Genomic DNA, 19,158 nt, shown 5'->3' on the forward strand with positions numbered 1-19,158 from the left:
CCTCCGTGTTCAACACACGTACGGAGCAGCGACGTCTCCTCCTTCTTGATCCAGCAAGGGGGAAGGAGAGGTTGAGGAAGATGGCTCCAACAGCAGCACGACGGCGTGGTGGTGATGGAGCTGCAGTACTCCGGCAGGGCTTCGCTAAGCTCTATGGAGGAGGAGGAGGTGTTGGAGAGGGAGAGGGAGGCACCAAGGCGCGTGGTGAGAGGGCCTCCTTCCCTCACTATATATAGGGAGGCCAAGGGGGGGGGGCGCCGGCCCTAGGAGATCCAATCTCCTAGGGGGGCGGCGGCCAAGGGAGGAGTCCCTCCCCCCCAAGGCACCTAGGGGTGCCTTCCCCTCTTAGGACTCTTCCCCTAGGGTTTCCCCACCCTTAGGCGCATGGGCCCTAAGGGGGAAGTGGCGCCCCAGCCCACTTTGGGCTGGATCCCTTCCCACTTCAGCCCATGGGGCCCTCCGGGATAGGTGGCCCCACCCGGTGGACCCCCGGGACCCTTCCGGTGGTCCCGGTACAATACCGGTGACCCCGAAACTTGTCCCGATGGCCGAAATAGCACTTCCTATATATAATTCTTTACCCCTCGGACCATTCCGGAACTCCTCGTGACGTCCGGGATCTCATCCGGGACTCCGAATCTCACGGGACTCCGAACAACATTCGGGTTACTCGCATATACATATCCCTAACCCTAGCGTCACCGAACCTTAAGTGTGTAGACCCTACGGGTTCGGGAGACCATGTAGACATGACCGAGACATGACTCTCCGGTCAATAACCAACAGCGGGATCTGGATACCCATGTTGGCTCCCACATGTTCAACGATGATCTCATCGGATGAACCACGATGTCAAGGACTTAATCAATCCCGTATACAATTCCCTTTGTCTAGCGGTACGATACTTGCCCCGAGATTCGATCGTCGGTATCCCCATACCTTGTTCAATCTCGTTACCGGCAAGTCTCCACGAGCATTCGATCGTCGGTATCCCGATACCTTGTTCAATCTCGTTACCGGCAAGTCTCTTTACTCGTTCCGTAACACATCATCCCGTGATCAACTCCTTGATCACATTGTGCACATTATGATGATGTCCTACCGAGTGGGCCCAGAGATACCTCTCCGTCACACGGAGTGACAAATCCCAGTCTCGATTCGTGCCAACCCAACAGACACTTTCGGAGATACCCGTAGTGCACCTTTATATCCACCCAGTTACGTTGTGACGTTTGGCACACCCAAAGCATTCCCTACGGTATCCGGGAGTTGCACAATCTCATGGTCTAAGGAAATGATACTTGACATTAGAAAAGCTTTAGCATACGAACTACATGATCTTTGTGCTAGGCTTAGGATTGGGTCTTGTCCATCACATCATTCTCCTAATGATGTGATCCCGTTATCAACAACATCCAATGTCCATGGTCAGGAAACCGTGACCATCTATTGATCAACGAGCTAGTCAACTAGAGGCTTACTAGGGACATGGTGTTGTCTATGTATCCACACATGTATCTGAGTTTCCTATCAATACAATTCTAGCATGGATAATAAACGATTATCATGAACAAGGAAATATAATAATAACTAATTTATTATTGCCTCTAGGGCATATTTCCAACAGTCTCCCACTTGCACTAGAGTCAATAATCCAGTTCACATCGCTATGGGACTAACACTCAAGGTCACATCCCCATGTGACTAACACCCAAAGAGTTTACTAGAGTCAATAATCTAGTTCACATTACCATGTGATTAACACTCGATGAGTTCTGGGTTTGATCATGTTATGCTTGTGAGAGATGTTATAGTCAACGGGTCTGAATCTTTCAGATCCGTGTGTGCTTTACAAATCTCTATGTCATCTCCTAGATGCAGCTACCACGTTCTATTTGGAGCTATTCCAAATAACTGTTCTACTATACGAATCCAGTTTACTACTCAGAATAATCTGGATTAGTGTCAAAGTTTGCATCGGCGTAACCCTTTACGACGAACTCTTTTACCACCTCCATAATCGAGAAAATTCCTTAGTCCACAAGTTACTAAGGATAACTTTGACCGCTGTCCTGTGATCCATTCTTAGATCACTCTTGTACCCCTTGACTGACTCATGGCAAGGCACATTTCAGGTGCGGTACACAGCATAGCATACTGTAGAGCCTACGTCTTAAGCATAGGGGACGACCTTCGTCCTTTCTCTCTATTCTGCCGTGGTCGAGCTTTAAATCTTAACTTCATACCTTACAACTCAGGCAAGAACTCCTTCTTTGACTGATCCATCTTGAACACCTTCAAGATCATGTCAAGGTATGTGCTCATTTGAAAGTACCATTAAGAATTTTGATCTATCCTTATAGATCTTGATGCTCAATGTTCAAATAGCTTAATCCAGGATTTCCATTGAAAAAACACTTTCCAAATAACCCTATATGCTTTCCAGAAATTCTACGTCATTTCTGATCAACAATATGTCAACAACATATATTCATCAGAAATTCTATAGTGCTCCCACTCACTTCTTTGGAAATACAAGTTTCTCATAAACTTTGTATAAACCCAAAATCTTTGATCATCATCAAAGCATACATTCCAACTCCGAGATGCTTACTCCAGTCCTTAGAAGGATTGCTGGAGCTTTGCATACTTATTAGCATCTTTCAGGATTGACAAAACGTTCCGGTTGTATCACATACAACCTTTCCTCAAGAAAATCGTCGAGGAAACAATGTTTTGACATCCTATCTGCAAGATTTCATAAATAATGCAGTAATCGCTAATATAATTCCAACAGACTCTTAGCATCGCTACGAGTGAGAAAGTTTCATCGTAGTCAACTCCTTGAACTTGTCAGAAAACATCTTAACGACAAGTCGAGCTTTCTTAATGGTGATACTTACCATCATTGTCGTCTTCCTTTTAAAATCCATCTGTACTCAATAGCCTTACGACCATCAAGCCGTTCTACCAAAGTCTACACTTTGTTTTCATACATGGATCCTCTCTCGGATTTTATGGCCTCGAGCCATTTATCGGAATCTGGGCCCACCATCGCTTCTCCATAGCTCGTAGGTTCATTGTTGTCTAGCAACATGACTTCCAAGACAGGATTACGTACCACTCTGAAGTAGTACGCATCCTTGTCATCCCACGAGGTTTGGTAGTGACTTGATCTGAAGTTTCATGATCACTATCATAAGCTTCCACTTCAATTGGTGTAGGTGCCACAGGAACAACTCCTGTGCCCTACCACACACTAGTTGAAGAGACGGTTCAATAACCTCATCAAGTCTCCACCATCCTCCCACTCAATTCTTTCAAGAGAAACTTTTACTCGAGAAAGGACCCGATTCTAGAAACAATCCCTTATTGCTTTCGAATCTGAGACAGGAGGTATACCCAACTGTTTTTGGGTGTCCTATGAAGATGCATTTATCTGCTTTGGGTTTGAGCTTATCAGCCTGAAACTTTTTCACATAAGCGTCGCAGCCCCAAACTTCTAAGAAATGATAGCTTAGGTTTCTCTAAACCATAGTTCATACGGTGTCATCTCATCGGAATTACGTGGTGCCCTATTTAAAGTGAATGTGGTTGTCTCTAATGCCTAACCCATAAACTATCGTGGTAATTTGATAAGAGACATCATGGTATGCATCATATCCAATAGGGTGCAGTTATGATGTTCGGACACACCATCACACTATGGTGTTCCAGGATGTATTAGTTGTGAAACAATTTCCACAATGTCTTAATTCTGTGCCAAACTCGTAATTCAGATATTCATCTCTATGATCATATCATAGATCTTTTATCCTCTTGTCACGACGATCTTTCAACTTCACCCTGAAATTACTTGAACCTTTCAATAATTCAGACTCGTGATTCATCAAGTAAATATACTCAACATCTACTCAAATCATCTGTGAAGTAAGAACATAACGATATCCACTACACGCCTCAGCACTCATTGGACTGCACACATCAAAATGTATTACTTCCAACAAGTTGCTTTCTAGTTCCATTTTACTGAAACCGAGGCTTTCAGTCATCTTGCCCATGTGGTATGATTTGCATGTCTCAAGTGATTCAAAATCAAGTGAGTCCAAACGGTCCATTTGCATGGAGTTTCTTCATGCATATACACCAATAGACATGGTTCGCACGTCTCAAACCTTTCAAAAATGAGTGAGCCCAAAGATCCATCAACATGGAGCTTCTTCATGTGTTTTATACCGATATGACTTAAGTGGCAGTGCCACAAGTAGGTGGTACTATCATTACTATCTTTTGGCATGAACATGTGTATCACTACGATCGAGATTCAATAAACCATTCATTTCAGGTGTAAGACCATTGAAGGTATTATTCAAATAAACAGAGTAACCATTATTCTCTTTAAATGAATAACCGTATTGCGATAGACATAACCCAATCATGTCTATGCTCAACGCAAACACCAAATAACAATTATTTAGGTTTTAATACCAATCTTGATGGTAGAGGGAGCGTGCGATGCTTGATCATATCAACATTGGAAACACTTCCAACACATATCGTCAGCTCACCTTTAGCTAGTCTCCGTTTATTCCGTAGCCTTTTGTTTCGAGTTACTAACACTTAGCAACTGAACTGGTATCTAATACCCTGGTGCTACTAGGAGTACTAGTAAAGTACACATCAACACAATGTATATCCAATATACTTCTATCGACCTTGCCAGCCTTCTCATCTACCAAGTATCTAGGGTAATTCTGCTCTAGTGGCTGTTCCCCTTATTACAGAAGCACTTAGTCTCGGGTTTGGGTTTAACCTTGGGTTTCTTCACTAGAGCAGCAGCTGAATTGCCGTTTCATGAAGTATCCCTTCGTGCCCTTGCCCTTCTTGAAACTAGTGGTTTCACCAACCATCAACAATTGATGCTCCTTCTTGATCTCTACTTTTGTGGTGTCAAACATCGCGAATATCTCAAGGATCATCATATATGTCCCTGATATATTATAGTTCATCACGAAGCTCTAGCAGCTTGGTGGTAATGACTTCGGAGAAACATCACTATCTTTTCTGGAAGATCAACTCCCACTCGATTCAAATGATTGTTGTACTCAGACAATCTGAGCACAAGCTCAACAATTTGAGCTTTTCTCCCTTAGTTTGCAGGCTAAGAAAATCGTCAGAGGTCTTATACCTCTTGACGTGGGCACGAGCCTGAAATCCCAATTTCAGCCCTCAAAACATCTCATATGTTTTGCGACGTTTCAAAACCGTCTTCGGTGCCTCAATTCTAAACCGTTTAACTGAACTATCACGTAGTTATCAAAACGTGTATGTCAGATGTTCGCAACATCCACAGACAACGTTCGAGGTTCAGCACACTGAGCGGTGCATTAAGGACATAAGCCTTCTAAGAAGCAATGAGGACAATCCTCAGTTTACGGACCTAGTCCGCATAATTGCTACTATCAACTTTCAACTAAATTTTCTCTAGGAACATATCTAAACAGTAGAACTGAAGCGCGAGCTACGACATAAATTGCGAAGACCTTTTGACTATGTTCAGGATAATTAAGTTCATCTTATGAACTCCCACTCAGATAGACATCCCTCTAGTCATCTAAGTGATTACATGATCCGAGTCAACTAGGCCGTGTCCGATCATCACGTGAGACGGACTAGTCATCATCGGTGAACATCTTCATGTTGATCGTATCTACCATACGACTCATGCTCGACCTTTCGGTCTCTTGTGTTCCGAGGCCATGTCTATACACATGCTAGGCTCGTCAAGTCAACCTAAGTGTTTTGCATGTGTAAATCTGTCTTACACCCGTTGTATGTGAACGTTAGAATCTATCACACCCGATCATCACGTGGTGCTTCGAAACAACGAACTGTCGCAATGGTGCACAGTTAGGGGGAACACTTTCTTGAAATTATTATGAGGGATCATCTTATTTACTACCGTCGTTCTAAGCAAATAAGATGCATAAACATGATAAACATCACATGCAATCAAATAATAGTGACATGATATGGCCAATATCATATAGCTCCTTTGATCTCCATCTTGGGGCTCCATGATCATCTTGTCACCGGCATGACACCATGATCTCCATCATCATGATCTCCATCATCGTGTCTCCATGAAGTTGTCACGTCATCTATTACTTCTACTACTACAGCTAACGGTTAGCAATAAAGTAAAGTAATTACATGACGTTTATGTTGACACGCAGGTCATAAATAAATTAAGACAACTCCTATGGCTCCTGCCGGTTGTCATACTCATTGACATGCAAGTCGTGATTCCTATTACAAGAACATGATCAATCTCATACATCACATATATCATTCATCACATCCTTTTGGCCATATCACATCACATAGCATACCCTGCAAAAACAAGTTAGACGTCCTCTAATTGTTGTTTGCATGTTTTACGTGGCTGCTATGAGTTTCTAGCAAGAACGTTTCTTACCTACGCAAAGACCACAACGTGATATGCCAATCGCTATTTACCCTTCATAAGGACCCTTTTCATCGAATCCGATCTGACTAAAGTGGGAGATACAGACACCCGCCAGCCACCTAATGCAACTAGTGCATGTTTGTCGGTGGAACCAGTCTCACGTAAGAGTACGTGTAAGGTCGGTCCGGGCTGCTTCATCCCACGATGCCGCCGAATCAAGATAAGACTAGTAACGGCAAGCATATTGAACAAAATCAACGCCCACAACTACTTTGTGTTCTACTCGTGCATAGAAACTACGCATAGACCTAGCTCTGATACCACTGTTGGGTAACGTAGCATAAATTCAAAATTTCCCTACGTGTCACCAAGATCTATCTATGGAGTCATCTAGCAACGAGGGAGGAGTGGATCTACATACCCTTGTAGATCGAGCGCGGAAGCGTTCAAGAGAACGGGGTTGATGGAGTCGTACTCGTCGTGATTCAAATCACCAATGATCCTAGCGCCGAACGGACGGCACCTCCGTGTTCAACACACGTACGGAGCAGCGACGTCTCCTCCTTCTTGATCCAGCAAGGGGGAAGGAGAGGTTGAGGAAGATGGCTCCAACAGCAGCACGACGGCGTGGTGGTGATGGAGCTGCAGTACTCCGGCAGGGCTTCGCTAAGCTCTATGGAGGAGGAGGTGTTGGAGAGGGAGAGGGAGGCACCAAGGCGCGTGGTGAGAGGGCCTCCTTCCCTCACTATATATAGGGAGGCCAAGGGGGGGGCGCCGGCCCTAGGAGATCCAATCTCCTAGGGGCGCGGCGGCCAAGGGAGGAGTCCCTCCCCCCCAAGGCACCTAGGGGTGCCTTCCCCTCTTAGGACTCTTCCCCTAGGGTTTCCCCACCCTTAGGCGCATGGGCCCTAGGGGGAAGTGGCGCCCCAGCCCACTTTGGGCTGGATCCCTTCCCACTTCAGCCCATGGGGCCCTCCGGGATAGGTGGCCCCACCCGGTGGACCCCCGGGACCCTTCCGGTGGTCCCGGTACAATACCGGTGACCCCGAAACTTGTCCCGATGGCCGAAATAGCACTTCCCATATATAATTCTTTACCTCCGGACCATTCCGGAACTCGTCGTGACGTCCGGGATCTCATCCGGGACTCCGAACAACATTCGGGTTACTGCATATACATATCCCTACAACCCTAGCGTCACTGAACCTTAAGTGTGTAGACCCTACGGGTTCGGGAACCATGTAGACATGACCGAGATGACTCTCCGGCTAATAACCAACAGCGGGATCTGGATACCCATGTTGGTTCCCACATGTTCCACGATGATCTCATCGGATGAACCACGATGTCAAGTATTCAATCAATCCCGTATACAATTCCCTTTGTCTATCGGTACGATACTTGCCCGAGATTCGATCGTCGGTATCCCGATACCTTGTTCAATCTCGTTACCGGCAAGTCTCTTTACTCGTTCCGTAACACATCATCCCGTGATCAACTCCTTGATCACATTGTGCACATTATGATGATGTCCTACCGAGTGGGCCCAGAGATACCTCTCCGTCACACGGAGTGACAAATCCCAGTCTCGATTCGTGCCAACCCAACAGACACTTTCGGAGATACCCGTAGTGCACCTTTATAGCACCCAGTTACGTTGTGACGTTTGGTACACCCAAAGCACTCCTACGGTATCCGGGAGTTGCACAATCTCATGGTCTAAGGAAATGATACTTGACATTAGAAAAGCTTTAGCATACGAACTACATGATCTTGTGCTAGGCTTAGGATTGGGTCTTGTCCATCACATCATTCTCCTAATGATGTGATCCCGTTATCAACGACATCCAATGTCCATGGTCAGGAAACCGTAACCATCTATTGATCAACGAGCTAGTCAACTAGAGGCTTACTAGGGACACGGTGTTGTCTATGTATCCACACATGTATCTGAGTTTCCTATCAATACAATTCTAGCATGGATAATAAACGATTATCATGAACAAGGAAATATAATAATAACTAATTTATTATTGCCTCTAGGGCATATTTCCAACACGTAACTGGGTGACTATAAAGGTGCACTACGGGTATCTCTCGAAGTGTCTGTTGGGTTGGCACGAATCGAGACTGGGATTTGTCACTCCGTATGACGGAGAGGTATCTCTGGGCCCACTCGGTAAGACATCATCATAATGAGCTCAATGTGACTAAGGGTTGGTCACGGGATGATGTGTTACGCAACGAGTAAAGTGACTTGCCGGTAACGAGATTGAACGAGGTATTGGGATACCGACGATCGAATCTCGGGCAAGTAACGTACCGATTGACAAAGGGAATTGTATACGGGATTGCTTGAATCTTCGACATCGTGGTTCATCCGATGAGATCATCGTGGAACATGTGGGAGCCAACATGGGTATCCAGATCCCGCTGTTGGTTATTGGCCGGAGATTTGTCTCGGTCATGTATGCATGGTTCCCGAGATTTATATATGGGAAGTCATCATACGGTCTCCGGAAATATTCAAGGGTATACCGGTATTGTACTGGAACCACCGAAGGGGTTCCGGGGGTCCACCGGGAGGGTCCACCTGCCCCGGATGTAGGTGGAAAGGAACCAGCCCCTAGTGGGCTGGGCACCATTCCCCCCTAGGGCCCATGCGCCTAGGGTTTGGGGGGAACCCTAAAGGCCCCCCCTTTGCTTGGGGGGCAAGCCCCCTCCCCCTTGGCCGCCGCCCCCCTCTAGATCTCATCCAGAGGGGCTGGCCCCTTCCCCCTTCTCCCTATAAATAGAGGGGCGAGGGGAGGGCTTCAGCACCACATCCAAGGCGCATCCCCTCCCCTCCCCAACACCTCTCCTCCTCCGCGTGAGCTTGGCGAAGCCCTGCCGGAGAACTGCCACTCGATCACCACCATGCCGTCGTGCTGCTGTTGGAGCCTTGTTCCTCAACCTCTCCCTCCTCCTTGCTGGATCAAGGCACGGGAGACATCACCGGGCTACACGTGTGTTGAACGCGGAGGCACCGTTGTTCGGTGCTTAGATCGGATTCGGCCGCGGTCCGAATCGCTACTTGTACGACTCCTCCAACCGCGTTCTTGCAACGCTTCTGACTCACGATCTTCAAGGGTATGAAGATGCACTCCCCCCTCGTTGCTAGTTACTCCATAGATTGATCTTGGTGATGCGTAGAATTTTTTTAATTTTTGCAACGATCCCCAACAGTGGCATCATGAGCCAGGTTTATGCGTAGTTTCTATGCACTAGTAGAATACAAGTTGTTGTGGGCGTCGATTTTGTTAATTTACTTGTCGTTACTAGTCTTATCTTGATTCGGCGGCATCGTGGGATGAAGCGGCCCGGACCAACCTTACACGTACGCTTACATGGGACTGGTTCCACCGACTGACATGCACTAGTTGCATAAGGTGGCTAGCGGGTGTCGGTCTCTCCCACTTTAGTCGGATCGGATTCGATGAAAAGGGTCCTTATGAAAGGTAAGAAACGTTCTTGCTAGAAACCTATAGCAACCACGTAAAAACTTGCAACAACAATTAGAGGACGTCTAACTTGTTCTTGCAGCATATGCCGTGTGATGTGATATGGCCAAAAGGATGTGATGAATGATATATGTGATGTATGAGATTGATCATGTTCTTGTAATAGGAATCACGACTTGCATGTAGATGAGTATGACAACCGGCAGGAGCCATAGGAGTTGTCTTAATTTATTTATGACCTGCGTGTCAACATAAACGTCATGTAATTACTTCACTTTATTGCTAACCGTTAGCCATAGTAGTAGAAGTAATAGTTGGCGAGACAACTTCATGAAGACACAATGATGGAGATAATGATGATGGAGGTCATGGTGTCATGCCGGTGACAATGATGATCATGGCGCCCCGAAGATGGAGATTAAAAGGAGCAAAATGATATTGGCCATATCATGTCACTATTTGATTGCATGTGATGTTTATCATGTTTTACATCTTATTTGCTTAGAATGACGGTAGCATAAATAAGATGATCCCTCACAATAATTTCAAGAAAGTGTCCCCCCTAACTGTGCACCGTTGCTAAGGTCTGTTGTTCCGAAGCACCACGTGATGATTGAGTGTGATATGTTCTAACATTCGCATACAACGGGTGTAAGCCAGATTTACACACGCAATACACTTAGGTTGACTTGACGAGCCTAGCATGTACAGACATGGCCTCGGAACACGAAAGACCGAAAGGTCGAACATGAGTCGTATAGAAGATACGATCAACATGACAATGTTCACCGATGATGACTAGTCCGTCTCACATGATGATCGGACACGGCCTAGTTGACTCGGATCATGTATCACTTAGATGACTAGAGGGATGTCTATCTGAGTGGGAGTTCATTAAATAATTTGATTAAATGAACTAAATTATCATGAATATAGTCTAAAAATCTTTGCAATATGTCTTGTAGATCAAATGACCCACGCTAATGTTGCCCTCAACTTCAACGCGTTCCTAGAGAAAACCAAGCTGAAAGGCGATGGCAGCAACTACACGGACTGGATCCGTAACTTGAGGATTATCCTCATAGCTGCCAGGAAAGCATATGTCCTTGATGCACCGCTAGGTGAAGCACCTGTTTTCCCTGCAGAACAAGACGTTATGAACGCTTGGCAGATGCGTAGTGATGATTACTCCCTGGTTCAGTGCGGCATGCTTTACAGCTTAGAACCGGGGCTCCAAAAGCGTTTTGAGCAACACGGAGCATATGAGATGTTCCAAGAGCTGAAAATGGTTTTCCAAGCTCATGCCCGGATCGAGAGATATGAAGTCTCCGACAAGTTCTACAGTTGTAAGATGGAGGAGAATAGTTCCGTTAGCGAGCACATACTCAAAATGTCTGGGTTGCACAACCGCTTGTCTCAGCTGGGAGTTAATCTCACAGATGATGCGGTCGTTGACAGAATCCTTCAGTCGCTCCCACCTAGCTACAAGAGCTTTGTGATGAACTTCAATATGCAGGGGATGGAAAAGACCATTCCTGGGGTATATTCAATGCTGAAATCAGCGGAGGTGGAAATCAAAAAGGAACATCAATTGTTGATGGTGAATAAAACCACTAAGTTCAAGAAAGGCAAGGGTAAAAGAACTTCAAGAAGGACGGCAAGGGAGTTGCCGCGCCTGGTAAGCAAGCTACCGGGAAGAAGCCAAAGAATGGACCCAAGCCTGAGACTGAGTGCTTTTATTGCAAGGGAAAGAGTCACTGGAAGCGGAACTGCCCCAAGTACTTAGCGGATAAGAAGGCCGGCAATGCCAAAGGTATATGTGATATACATGTTATTTATGTGTACCTAACCAGCGCTCGTAGTAGCTCCTGGGTATTTGATACCGGTGCAGTTGCTCATATTTGTAACTCAAAACAGGAACTGTGGAATAAACGGAGACTGGCGAAGGACGAGGGGACGATGCGCGTCGGGAATGGTTCCAAGGTCGATGTGATCGCTGTCGGCACGCTACCTCTACATTTACCTACGGGATTAGTTTTAAACCTCAATAATTGTTATTTAGTACCAGCTTTGAGCATGAACATTGTATCTGGATCTCGTTTAATGCGAGATGGCTACTCATTTAAATCTGAGAATAATGGTTGTTATATTTATATAAGAGACATGTTTTATGGTCATGACCCGCTGGTCAATGGTTTATTCTTATTCAACCTCGAACGTGATGTTACACATATTCATAGTGTGAATGCCAAAAGATGTAAGGTTGATAATGATAGTCCCACATACTTGTGGCAATGCCACCTTGGTCACATTGGTGTCCAACGCATGAAGAAACTCCATGCAGATGGACTTTTGGAGTCTCTTGATTATGAATCATTTGACACGTGCGAACCATGCCTCATGGGCAAAATGACCAAGACTCCATTCTCCGGAACAATGGAGCGAGCAACCAACTTATTGAAATCATACGTACTGATGTGTGCGGTCCAATGAGTGTTGAGGCTCGCGGTGGCTATCGTTATGTTCTCACCCTCACTGATGACTTGAGTAGATATGGGTATGTCTACTTAATGAAACACAAGTCTGAGACCTTTGAAAAGTTCAAGGAATTTCAGAGTGAGGTTGAGAATCATCGTGACAGGAAAATCAAGTTCTTACGATCAGATCGTGGGGGAGAATATTTGAGTCACGAATTTGGCACGCACTTAAGGAAATGCAGAATTGTTTCACAACTCACGCCGCCTGGAACACCTCAGCGTAATGGTGTGTCCGAACGTCGTAATCGCACTCTATTGGATATGGTACGATCTATGATGTCTCTTACCGATCTACCGCTGTCATTTTGGGGTTATGCTATAGAGACTGCCACATTCACTTTAAATAGGGTCTGTCGAAATCCGTTGAGACGACACCGTATGAATTGTGGTTTGGTAAGAAACCTAAGCTGTCGTTTCTGAAAGTTTGGGGATGCGATGCTTATGTCAAGAAACTTCAACCTGAAAAGCTCGAACCCAAATCGGAAAAATGCGTCTTCATAGGATACCCTAAAGAAACTATTGGGTATACCTTCTACCTCAGATCCGAAGGCAAGATCTTTGTTGCCAAGAATGGATCCTTTCTAGTGAAAGAGTTTCTCTCAAAAGAAGTAAGTGGGAGGAAAGTAGAACTTGATGAAGTATTGCCTCTTGAACCGGAGAGTGGCGCAGCTCAAGAAAATGTTCCTGAGGTGCCTGCACCGACTAGAGAGGAAGTTAATGATGATGATCATGAAACTTCAGATCATGTTGCTACTGAACTTCGTAGGTCCACAAGGACACGTTCCGCACCAGAGTGGTACGGCAACCCTGTCCTGGAAATCATGTTGTTAGACAATGGTGAACCTTCGAACTATGAAGAAGCGATGGCGGGCCCAGATTCCGACAAATGGCTGGAAGCCATGAAATCCGAGATAGGATCCATGTATGAAAATGAAGTATGGACTTTGACTGACTTTCCCGATGATCGGTGAGCCATAGAAAATAAATGGATCTTTAAGAAGAAGACATACGCGGATGGTAATGTGACCATCTATAAGGCTCGGCTTGTCGCTAAGGGTTATCGACAAGTTCAAGGGGTTGACTACGATGAGACTTTCTCACCCGTAGCGAAGTTGAAGTCCGTCCGAATCATGTTAGCAATTGTCGCATTCTATGATTATGAGATATGGCAAATGGACGTCAAAACAACATTCCTTAATGGTTTCCTTAAGGAAGAATTGTATATGATGCAGCTGGAAGGTTTTGTCGATCCTAAGAATGCTGACAAGGTGTGCAAGCTCCAACGCTCAATCTATGGGCTGGTGCAAACCTCTCGGAGTTGGAACATTCGATTTGATGAGATGATCAAAGCGTTTGGGTTTACGCAGACTTATGGAGAAGCCTGTGTTTACAAGAAAGTGAGTGGGAGCTCTGTAGCATTTCTCATATTATATGTGGATGGCATACCATTGATGGGAAATGATATAGAATTCTTGGAAAGCATAAAGGCCTACTTGAACAAGTGTTTTTCAATGAAGGACCTTGGAGAAGCTGCTTATATATTAGGCATCAAGATCTATAGAGATAGATCGAGATGCCTCATTGGTCTTAAAGTACGTACCTTGACAAGATATTGAAGAAGTTCAATATGGATCAGTCCAAGAAGGGGTTCTTGCCTGTATTGCAAGGTATGAGATTGAGCACGGCTCAATGTCCGACTACGGAAGAAGATATAGAAGAGATGAGCGTCATCCCCTATGCATCAGCCATAGGTTCTATTATGTATGCCATGCTGTGTACCAGACCTGATGTAAACCTTGCCGTGAGTTTGGTAGGAAGGTACCAAAGTAATCCCGACATGGAACACTGGACAGCGGTCAAGAATATCCTGAAGTACCTGAAAAGGACTAAGGATATGTTTCTCGTCTATGGAGGTGACGAAGAGCTTGTCGTAAAGGGTTACGTCGATGCTAGCTTTGACACAGATCTGGATGACTCTAAGTCACAAACCGGATACATGTATATTTTGAATGGTGGGGCAGTCACCTGGTGTAGTTGCAAGCAAAGCGTCGTGGCGGGATCTACATGTGAAGCGGAGTACATGGCATCCTCAGAGGCAGCACAAGAAGCAATCTGGATGAAGGAGTTCATTGCCGACCTAGGAGTTATTCCCAAAGTGCCGGGCCCGATGACTCTCTTCTGTGACAACACTGGAGCTATTGCCCTTGCCAAGGAGCCCAGGTTTCACAGGAAGACCAGACATATCAAGCGTCGCTTCAACTCCATTCGTGAAAATGTTCAAAATGGAGACACCGATATTTGTAAAGTGCATACGGACCTGAATGTCGCATATCTGTTGACTAAACCTCTTCCTCGAGCAAAACATGATCAACACCAGAACTCTATGGGTGTTCGATTCATCACAATGTAACTAGATTATTGACTCTAGTGTAAGTGGGAGACTGTTGGAAATATGCCCTAGAGGCAATAATAAAATGGTTATTATTATATTTCCTTGTTCATGATAATTGTCTATTGTTCATGCTATAATTGTGTTATCCGGAAATCGTAATACATGTGTGAATACATAGACCACAACATGTCCCTAGTGAGCCTCTAGTAGACTCGTTCGTTGATCAATAGATGATTACGGTTTCCTAACCATGGACATTGGATGTCATTGATAACGGGATCACATCATTAGGAGAACGATGTGATGGACAAGACCCAATCCTAAGCATAGCGCAAGATCGTGTAGTTCGTCTGCTAAAGCTTTTCTAATGTCAAGTATCTTTTCCTTAGACCATGAGATTGTGCAACTCCCGGATACTGTAGGAATACTTTGGGTGTGCCAAACGTCACAATGTAACTGGGTGACTATAAAGGTGCACTACGGGTATCTCTGAAAGTGTCTGTTGGGTTGGCACGAATCGAGACTGGGATTTGTCACTCCGTATGATGGAGAGGTATCTCTGGGCCCACTCGGTAAGACATCATCATAATGAGCTCAATGTGACTAAGGGTTGGTCACGGGATGATGTGTTACGCAACGAGTAAAGTGACTTGCCGGTAACGAGATTGAACGAGGTATTGGGATACCGACGATCGAATCTCGGGCAAGTAACGTACCGATTGACAAAGGGAATTGTATACGGGATTGCTTGAATCTTCGACATCGTGGTTCATCCGATGAGATCATCGTGGAACATGTGGGAGCCAACATGGGTATCCAGATCCCGCTGTTGGTTATTGGCCGGAGATTTTTCTCGGTCATGTATGCATGGTTCCCGAACCCGTAGGGTCTACACACTTAAGGTTCGATGACGCTAGGGTTATTAGGAAGATTTGTATGTGATTACCGAATGTTGTTCGGAGTCCCGGATGAGATCCCGGACGCCACGAGGAGTTCCGGAATAGTCCGAAGATGAAGATTTATATTTGGGAAGTCATCATACGGTCACCGGAAATATTCAAGGGTATACCGGTATTGTACTGGAACCACCGAAGGGGTTCCGGGGGTCCACCGGGAGGGTCCACCTGCCCCGGAGGGCCTTATGGGCTGTAGGTGGAAAGGAACCAGCCCCTAGTGGGCTGGGCGCCATTCCCCCCTAGGGCCCATGCGCCTAGGGTTTGGGGGGAACCCTAAAGGCCCCCCCTTTGCTTGGGGGGCAAGCCCCCTCCCCCTTGGCCGCCGCCCCCCTCTAGATCTCATCTAGAGGGGCCGGCCCCCTTCCCCCTTCTCCCTATAAATAGAGGGGCGAGGGGAGGGCTTCAGCACCACATCCAAGGTGCAGCCCCTCCCCTCCCCAACACCTCTCCTCCTCCGCATGAGCTTGGCGAAGCCCTGCCGGAGAACTGCCATTCCGTCACCACCACGCCGTCGCGCTGCTGTTGAAGCCTTCTTTCTCAACCTCTCCCTCCTCCTTGCTGGATCAAGGCGCGGGAGACGTCACCGGGCTGCACGTGTGTTGAACGCGGAGGCACCGTTGTTCGGTGCTTAGATCGGATTCGGCCGCGATCTGAATCGCTACGTGTACGACTCCTCCAACCGCGTTCTTGCAACGCTACCGACTCGCGATCTTCAAGAGTATGAAGATGCACTCCCCTCTCGTTGCTAGTTACTCCATAGATTGATCTTGGTGATGCGTAGAATTTTTTTTAATTTTTGCAATGATCCCCAACATTTTTTGCCACTGATATGTTTCCTGGTATTTTTCACGAAATTTCACACGGAAGTAGATCGGGAACCCAGGTTTGATATCTCAAAATCTCAGATTCCTTTTCAAATTTCTTGGTACTTTTTTGAATTTAATGTTCGTATAGGGATGTGGAGCGGGTGTGCTACAAATCCACTTCCATAACTTATGCATGTTATCGATGTAAGTTACTCTTCACTATGATTAGCCTAACATAACGCACCCGAGGCAAAATGAGTCTAGATTTAAATAAATAATGGTTCGTATGATATTACACATATGTTACTACCCACCATGAAGATAGTAACATGCATAATATTTGCATGTTACTTCTCACTATGACCATAGTAACATAGTCTAGCAACATGATAAATCAAGAACACGTAAAAACCAAAAGCTGATTTAATTAAAGGCAAGATATATGATCGAAAGAAGAGGAAAAAATGAATACAAATAAGACATCAATGTCGATTACTTTTTTACCGCACACAAACTAAAGAGATTACTCAATCGAACAAGACCCCTCAAAGAAAAAAAAACTCAATCGAACGAGAATGAATTAAACTTGCTTCACCGGCCGGCCCCGATCCATAACCTTGAGCGCACCCGAAGATATCCCAAGGCCACCCTGTGGAAACTCAACGCGCACAAGCATGCATGCATGCAATGGTCGATGCAGCACGTTTCGTGGTAGGCAGAGACGTCGACGCCGGCGGAACGTATGCACGCATCGATCACAGGGTGTTGGGCCCGTCGTTGTAGGCGTCGCAGCGCCGCCTGATCTCGCCATCGGCGCCGGTCTTGACGCCGTACATGCTGAGCTTCTCCATGGCGCGGGCGAAGTCGTCGAAGAAGGCGGTGTTGTTGGCGGCGTAGCGCTCCACGAGGGGCCTGGTGCGCAGGTCCGACCACATGTCCTCGTCGGTGCTCAGCAGGCCCAGGCCGCGCTCAATGTTCACGTAGTACATGTTGTCGAACTTGCCGGGGGTCATGACGTCGTTGAAGGCGGCGATGGTGGGGTCCTTGAGGTACTCCTTGCAGGCGGCCTGGAGCCCCTTGGCGTAGCCCGGGTTCATGGTCGGGTCGAACGGCGCCGGCTTGCCGGTCTTGTCGCGGTAGTTGTAGATCCTGGACGCGAACTCCTGGCAGTGGGAGAAGCCCAGCGTGTGCGCGCCGGAGAGCGCCACCATCTCCTGCACCGTGAACCCCTTGGCCAGGAAGAGCTCGAGGATGCGCCCCACGGTGAAGTTGGAGTGCGGGAGCTCCACGTCGGGGGCGGTGGGGCTGGAGGAGAGCGAGTCCTTGCGGCCCAGCGGGACCGGGTACCTGGGGCCTCCGGTCATGGTGACCAGCACCCTGGACGCCAGGGCCAGGACGTCGGCGCAGGAAACCACGCCGGGGCACTCCAGCTCCAGGGCCAACTTGGAGCGCACCACGGCGTCGAAGGCGTCGCCGGGGAGGGAGTGGTTGATCTCGGCGTCCTTCTCGGATTTGGCGAAGCGGGTGGGCGCGATCAGCACGGAGGCGTCGCAGCCGGTCACGAAGCAGTCGTGGAAGAAGACGCGAAGCATGCCCGCGGCGGTGGTCGGGTTCGCCATCTGCTTCGACTGGACCACCTCCGCGATGATCCGCTCCGCCCGTGGGCACGTCTGGCTGTAGAAATCGGGCGACAGCTTGGCCGCCGGCCCCCCCGCCGCCGCCTGGGGCACTCCCGGCCCGGCGAGCACTCCTGCCGCCGCCGCTTGGGGCACTCCCGGCCCGGCGCCCATTCCTGCCGCCGCCGCCGCTTGGGGCACTCCCGGCCCGGCGCCCATTCCTGCCACCGACGCCGCTTGGGGCATTTCCGGCCCGGCGCGCACTCCTGCCACCGCGGCGGCGAGGAGGGCGGCCGCGGCCAGGAGGAGGAGGGACAGGCGGCGCATGTCTGCTGCTAGCTGCTTGGTACGTCGATCCTGCGGGTGTGCGGTTCTTGGGTTAACTCGACCCTCTAGGTCCTAGCAGGCGACGTCAGGGCCGGCGAGGTGTGTGGGGGTCCTAGAAATGCGAGGGAGAGGGGAGGAGGGTGGTGGAGTGTTGCAGCGGATGTTTGCCGGAGCCGGTGGAGGAGAGCGAATGGCGGGAACGGAGTTGGCGGGGAGTGCTCCTAGGCGGAACAAGAGGCCGGAGAGGCAGAGCAGACATGCATGCACCATCTACTAGTACGAACGAAGTAGCGTGTCCGTCGCTCTGTTTCTTTTACTACCTTTAGGCCTCCTTCTAGAGATATGATTCTTATAAAATTATTTTCTTTAGAGCCCTTTGGTTCATAAGAATGAATTCCTATTTCTACATAGGATTAGTTCCTATCCTCCACATTTCATAAGAAAATAAAAATGAGTCTAGACTCAATGGAAAAATTCTTTTGGTGTCAACTAAATGACATCTCGTTTCCTATTCCTACTCATAGGATTTGAGATACACGTCATCTCATTCCTACA

At 47.3% G+C, this 19,158-nt stretch overlaps 1 protein-coding gene across 1 annotated transcript; it reads right to left on the reverse strand.

The window, feature by feature from the left end:
- Window positions 1-17,399: 17,399 nt before the first annotated feature.
- On the reverse strand, window positions 17,400-18,603 carry LOC125512547 (peroxidase 31-like). Its single transcript, XM_048677647.1, has 2 exons — window positions 18,469-18,603; window positions 17,400-18,381 (listed from the first exon to the last, which is right to left on the reverse strand). Exons 1-2 carry the CDS (start codon window positions 18,601-18,603, stop codon window positions 17,416-17,418), a joined length of 1,101 nt encoding a protein of 366 aa, XP_048533604.1. The 3' UTR covers window positions 17,400-17,415.
- Window positions 18,604-19,158: the final 555 nt, after the last annotated feature.

The sequence above is a fragment of the Triticum urartu genome, chromosome 6 (genome assembly GCF_003073215.2).
Source record: "Triticum urartu cultivar G1812 chromosome 6, Tu2.1, whole genome shotgun sequence".
NCBI lineage: Eukaryota > Viridiplantae > Streptophyta > Magnoliopsida > Poales > Poaceae > Triticum > Triticum urartu.

Bases quoted from the DNA above. Each gene is read 5' to 3' on its own strand.
- LOC125512547 (XM_048677647.1), bottom strand. From the start codon at position 18,603: ATGCGCCGCCTGTCCCTCCTCCTCCTGGCCGCGGCCGCCCTCCTCGCC. The intron at 18,382-18,468 runs GCGGCGGCGGCG...GGAGTGCCCCAG, and splicing joins CCGGGCCGGGAGTGCCCCAA to GCGGCGGCGGGGGGGCCGGC.